Raw genomic sequence first — 6,516 nt, forward strand, 5'->3', positions numbered from 1 at the left:
GAGCAACTTATCGATGTTTTCAGCACTGCCAGCGACAGTCTTGCATTTCAGTGTTGTAAAGCAAGTGAGCTGAAGCAGCGCGCATCAATAAAACGGCGTCACATTTCGTTTCAAATTCCTTTACAAGAAGTATAAATAAACAATTTGCCGTAAGGCGCAAAACACAACATGTAAGTGCAGCAACAAAAAATAACCGAGCACACTGTAAATAAGGTGGTTTTTGCAGGCCGAAAATAAGTGAGGACACAATGCGCGAGCTGGATGACATTCTGAATGAGAGCAACCCAGATGCAAATCGTTTGACGGCGTTTCTAAAACTCAAAACCGCTCCAAAGCCAAAGGCCACGCCACAGTACGTGCTTGGCGGCTACGATGTGTCATTTGATGTAGACGTCGACTTGATCAAACTGCCAGAAAAGCAACAACAGCAGCAGGTTCAGTCAAAAGGTACACAGAGAGTGGCTAAGAAACAAGAGCTCCACGAGACATTTAACCTACCCATTACAGAAAATGCGCAGCATTTGGTGACAGAGTCACAGCCGCAACCCGAATTTCCCAATTCGCCGACACGCGAGAATCTACCACCGCAGCGGCGCTCCCATAGCGTCTCGCCTGCGCACACTCTACGCTTCCAAGCAACTCGCAGCGAAGGCGCCCTGCCCGAGCCTGATAAATTGCGTCGTGTGGCCTTGAACAGACGCTCCCAGTTGGGTGGCCGGCGCGAACTGCAGCAGGAGTTCGACAATGCTGTAAATGAGACTCGCAAGACATCGGGCACCTTTGATTTTGTAAGTTTCGTTATATTTCAATATCAGCTCACATTAACTGACAATCTCACAGCTGCCCACAGTTAGTAGCACGCCTGCTTCAGAGAAACCAGCAACCAGACAGTCGCCACAGCAACAGAAGGATCCGCAGCAATCGCCGCAGCAATCGTCGCAGCGTAAGCCACAGCGGTTGCCGCAGCGTTCGCCAGTAGCAGCAGCAATAGGTGCCGCCCTTGAGCCTCCGCCGCAACATGACCACTTCGAAATCAGCTTTGAGTCAAGTCTAAAGCAAATGGACCGCAAGGCCGAGCGGCCTTCCAAGATAACAGCAGCACGGAGACCCTCGACGAGCACAGCACAGCGTCTAGGGACACCAACTAGTGTAGGCAATCGGGGCATAGAAATCATAGAAACAGAGCCCGCGCCCTCAAGCAAAAGCCCAACCATGGGACAGCTGGCAGCAAAGACTGCTCCGTCACCTGCGCGCACGGATTCATACGTAGTAAGACAGCCTCGTGTGCGTTTGAGACGCTCACCACAGCTGCAGAAAGCCATACGCATAGCACAGCAAAGCGACCAGATTGTGACTGAAACACAAACCCAGGAGAATAGGTCACAGGTGGAGTCGCTGCCACAGGCGCCTCGAGTGCGTCTGAGACGCACATCCGAGCTGCTGGAGTCAACACGAACGTCACAGCAAGTCGAGCCGGACACGGAGCATATTGTGCCGGAAACACAACCAAAGGAGACGTCAGCTGCGCCGGCAACACCGCCAAGATCATCAGAAGCAGCTGCTGTTAGTTGTGGCATACAAACCACTTGCAGTCCGGATAATATTCGGGATGATACAATGCTCGACGAGAGCGACGCTGAGAATACGGATAGTACAGCGCCGCTAAACTTGGCGCCACCCGGCGGCAACACAACCAGGCTGCAGCGACGGCGCAGGCAGTCATCCTGCCAGGAGCCGACCATGCAGCTGCTCGATTTGCATCGCACGCGCACAAATCATTTACCTAAGCAGAGCACACAGAAGACCGCACAGGTGGCACTCAATAAGCCGCCGCGGCCGGCCATCAACGGCGAACAGTTTGCCGAGGAACTGGCACGCATGAGCAACTTTGAGATACTTGATTTGCGTAAACGCAATTCATTGGGCAAGATCTATCCGCAGAACGGGGAGCAGCAGCAGCAGCCGTCCATCATGGAGCAACAGCTGGCCTTGGAACAGAGCATACAAATGGAGATATTGCGGCGTAATCTGTCTGGTCAGGGCGAAGGTTTGCCCAACAAAGTGACTACACCCAGTTTGGAGTTAAATGCTTTGCCACCGCCAGCTGCATCCTCTACTGGACTCAACAAAAGCGCAGCAATGGGGCGTAGCTTATCGATGCAACAGTTCAATACTTCTTCTCTTTTGATGGAGCTGCCGCGACGCTCGCGCTCCAGACGCCGTGGCGCACCCGTGGTGAGTTTATCTAATCTTACCAAACACTTCATATATTAATTTCAATTTAAAATCTCTTTAAAGACCACTGAGCTCTTGAATTATTTGGAGCTCTCGCAAGCTATTGAGAAACGCCTCAGGTCGCGCTCCAGGACGGACACTAAGCGTAGTCTTTACACCAAGGGCAACTCGGATATCGAGGACAATCTGTCGCCGTTGCCGGCAAAGCAGCCAAAGCGCCTAAGCGACAGCTCCCTACAGATCGCACCCGTACCGTCGCCACATTCAATCATTGAGGATATACCCATTGTGCCGCCGCCATCAATCTCCATACGCTACTCGCGTCAGTCGCGCAGATCGGTTCGCTTCAGCTCTATCGATGTTAACGAAGAGCCGCCAGAGGAAAATCAGGTGCAGCTGGAGGTAAATGCTGCACCAGATCAAACACAAACCTCTCCAGTTGAGATTGTCGAAGAAATACTCATTGTACCTTCTCCGCCAGCCCCCTTAAGATACTCGCGTCAGTCGCGCAGCTCGGGGCGCTTCAGTTCTATTGATGTGAACGAAGAGCCGCCAAAGGAAACCCAGGTTCTGCAGGGGGCAGGTGCTGTCGAGGAAATACTCATTGTACCGTCTCCACCAGCCTCCTTAAGATACTCGCGTCAGTCTCAGAGATATCTGCCGGAGCCACCAGAAGAATTCATGTGTTCGGAAGCGGAGGTGCAGCAAAGTCCAGATGCAGCTACAGAATTGGAGGATGTACCCATTAGGCCACCTTCTCCGGCTGCCAAACGATGTTCGCGCAGGTCGGTGCGCCTTAATTCTATTGCTGTGGATGCAGAGCTTCGGGGAGAACTCAATTACGCGGAGGAGGAGCAGGCGGAGCAACTGACAGGAAGCTCTCAACCTAAGGTTATTGAGGATATACAAATTGTCCCGCCTGCGCCAGCCGCTATTCGATATACGCGCCAGTCGCGCAGATCTCTGCCACAGCCGTCTCAGGAGGAGCAGGAGCAGCAGCAGGAACAGGTAGAGCAAGGCACAGATGCACAAGGCGCAGCTGCTGAGGAGGAGAATTTAGTGTTGCCGGCACAGCTTATCAATAATACAGAGGCGAGCAGCACGTGTATGGAGGAGTTGCACATGGAAACGCCAACACCACCAGCTGTACCAGAGGCATCACACTTGGACCCAATTCCGTTAGATGAACAGCCGAGCACCAGTAGAGCTGCACGCGATGCACTCCAGCTGTCGATTCGCCAGGAAGAGAGCCAGAAGAGGAATGAATCAAAGGATACAAGAAAACAGCAAAAGCCAAAGAAGCAAAAGAAGCCACCAGAAGATGATGCTCTGTTCAAGAAACCATCTGCGCCTCCGTCCAGGAAAAATCGAAAAAACCCATTGGACAGCGCATTGGATAAGCTGCGCATTACACTCGTCAACGAGACGTTGCCGGAGGACGCGAATGCAACGAACGGAAACGATGAAACAAGTAAGTATTAACATGTATGACTAACTAACTAACTGACTGATTGACGTGACTGATTGATTGATTGTTTGATTGACTGATGCACAACCATAGCCAGAAAGATTAGTTTTTTATAGAAGCTCTTAAGACCTTTATTAATGATACAAGCTGACTGATTGACAGATTTACTGATCTAAATGTAATCCAAATCGCAAGACTGACAATAGAGCTATAGCTAAAAAGACTAACTTTTCATTACAGGAATCTCAAATTCGTGAAACTAAAAAGTGACTAAGTTTAATGAAAATAACCAAATTCTTTTTTTTAATTGCCAGCTGGAGTTCGCAGATCGAAGCGTGGCCAGGTTCCGCTGCGCAACACCTGGGTGCACACGGTCAGCAATCCTTTTAAGTTTACTTTCTTTGAACGCTCGCTCTCCACCTTTCCCAAATTCGCAAAGGATAAGTCCAAGACGAGATCAGCTCAGAATCGCACCAATTCGTTGATTGTGAGACCGCCGCTCTGTAGCAGCACGCCGCGTGATGACAGAGAGCCGGGAGCCACAGAAAGCAGTTCCGGGACGCTAAAGCGTAAGCGGCATCAGCTGCAGGAGCCACTGGACGCGGGCATATCCCGGCTGCCCGAAATAACCGAAGAAGAGGATCAGCAAATGGAGCCGGAGAGATTAGATGTTAGGCAAGGCAAACGCAAGGCAGCAACGAAAACGCGAGCCCGACAAAAAAAGAATTCTCGAATATACTCTGACTCAGATTCAGAAACAGAATCAGAAGCAGATCCAATGCCACGCACAGAAAAATTCTATGCTGCAAACGAGCCAGAACCTGAGCCGAGAGCAGCGCCTGATCTGCCTCCGGTGCCCATACTTAATGTGGCGCAAAACCAGCTCTTGCAAATGACGGATTGGCTACGTGGTGTTAGCGATGCGGCGCCCGAATCCACTGAGGATGTGGCCAGCATCGCGAGTGAAGAAGAGAACAATTCAATGCGCTTCAGTACGTTATATTTTTTATACATAGCTTTTAATTTAGGTTCGCAGCCTTTTTCAGACCTCCTAAACATAGGCTGTGAGTTTGAACCTGATATCCTTACATTCTGGATTTGAACCCGCTCCTTTTCGTGAAGCTATTTTTCCCCAACTTCGAATTCCCGTTTTAGACATTCTCTATTCGAATCATCCATCGCCATTTCTGGATTTGAACCAGCGCTTTTTTGTGTAGCTTGTTTTCCACAACTCTTAACCGAAGCTTTGAGTTCGAAGGGTTCGAATCCGCGTTTTGGACATTATCTATTCGAATCTTCCGTCGCCATTTCTGGATTTAAACTAGCGCATTTTGTGTAGCTAGTTTTCCATAACTTTGCACCGAAGCTTTGAGTTCGAAGCTTCGTTTTGGGCTCGCATCTGAGTTTTAGACATTCTCTATTCGAATCTCCCATCGTCACATTCTGGGTGCAAACCTTTGCACGTCACATTTTGGGTTCTAACCAGAATACCTGCTCAAATCCAGTCTTCAACCTGATTACTTATATTAGTGTAAACGTATTTCTTGCAGCATCGGCGGCCAACCTGGAGTTCTCGAATTTGGACGGCGTTGAATACAGCTTCTACGGAACGGAGGACAAGTGCGCCTTGGGCTACATGCGCTTCCAGCCGCTGCAACAGCGTGGCATGAAACGCAACAAGACCAATACTTTGGTGCGTATAAATATATATATTCAAATATATATCGCGCTTCAAAAAATTAACATTTTGTTTTTCCTTCCAGCGGTTTCTGGCGCTCTATGGCGAGTTTGAAGTTGAGCTGGACAATGGCTCGGCCGAGATGCAGAGATGCATTTTGAAAACAGGCGATTTGGTTGAGATTAAAATGGGTAACTATTACTTGTGAGGATTTCAAAGAGTATATCACATAATAATCTATAATCCAATTGCTTTGCAGGCAGCCGCTTTAATATAACCAATCGCTTGAATGAGATCAGCCTGCTGATCGTGAATCGCAAGTGAATAGATAGATAAGCAGTTTATGGCATCTGAATATGCCACACCCACCGATAGATAAAACAAAATCTGCACATACAATGTATGTATATATTTCTTTGTTTTTTCCTTCGACTTTTGAATAGTTTTAAATCTTTTGTTTTTGTCTGTGCGACATGATTATAAATATATTTTGTTAACGTGAACACAAGACCTCTTGAGCTTGTGAATTTTTTTTATATTGTTTTTATCGTCTCGTTTCGGTATCGGTGACGGGTCTTGTAAAATGCAGTTAGAGAATTGCTTTAATTATGATTTTCTCCAGGTGGAATTTGCATATTTAAAGGGTTTGCTTAATAGATGTAAATTGAGTTTGTTTTTTTTTTGTTTTTCAAGACTATCTTCATACAACTAGGCAGTTATGAGCCTATTAAATGAATATTAATTGAATAAATATGTCTTGGAATTGTTTTCTGTACTTTTCGCAACTACTCAAAATCGTTGCCTACTTTTCAGCGCGCGCGCGAATGAAACCCTTAGAAACCTCTAAACCCCCTTTTTGTTTTTGGTTTTACTCTTTTCCGCATTTTGTTGTTGTTAGCGGAAAACTTTTGCATTGGGGCTAGCGAGAGCACCTACGCAAAAGTTGAGAGAACGTCATCGCCGAGCTGCCACATTGTGTGGCAGCTAGGCGAGCCTAATCCTAGCCCAAGTACAGGCACACACGCGTCTGTTCTACATATGTATGTGTATCTATCTCTCTATCTGAGCTGCTTACAATTTCAAGTTCATTTAATTTCCATTTTCTCGCAATTTTAGCAAGTTGCACGTAGCATGT

General features: G+C 47.8%; 1 protein-coding gene across 4 annotated transcripts; it reads left to right on the top strand.

The window, feature by feature from the left end:
- Window positions 1-52: 52 nt before the first annotated feature.
- On the top strand, window positions 53-5,837 carry LOC115763639. Of its 4 annotated transcripts, XM_030706271.1 has the most exons (9): window positions 53-170; window positions 227-447; window positions 508-788; window positions 841-2,235; window positions 2,299-3,706; window positions 4,018-4,695; window positions 5,254-5,396; window positions 5,467-5,572; window positions 5,641-5,837. In XM_030706271.1, coding segments are annotated over exons 1-9 (4,299 nt in total). In that variant the 5' UTR covers window positions 53-168; the 3' UTR covers window positions 5,706-5,837. The 4 variants fall into 4 exon arrangements, with proteins under 4 accessions (XP_030562131.1, XP_030562129.1, XP_030562132.1 ...); XM_030706269.1 differs by having other exon boundaries at window positions 227-788; XM_030706270.1 differs by lacking the exon at window positions 53-170 and having other exon boundaries at window positions 216-788.
- Window positions 5,838-6,516: the final 679 nt, after the last annotated feature.

The sequence above is a fragment of the Drosophila novamexicana genome, unplaced genomic scaffold (assembly GCF_003285875.2).
Source record: "Drosophila novamexicana strain 15010-1031.04,08,12 unplaced genomic scaffold, DnovRS2.1 tig00000770-arrow-pilon, whole genome shotgun sequence".
Taxonomy (NCBI): domain Eukaryota; kingdom Metazoa; phylum Arthropoda; class Insecta; order Diptera; family Drosophilidae; genus Drosophila; species Drosophila novamexicana.

Bases quoted from the DNA above. Each gene is read 5' to 3' on its own strand.
- LOC115763639 (XM_030706269.1), top strand. The intron at 4,696-5,253 runs GTACGTTATATT...TATTTCTTGCAG, and splicing joins GAACAATTCAATGCGCTTCA to CATCGGCGGCCAACCTGGAG. The intron at 5,397-5,466 runs GTGCGTATAAAT...TTTTCCTTCCAG, and splicing joins GCAACAAGACCAATACTTTG to CGGTTTCTGGCGCTCTATGG.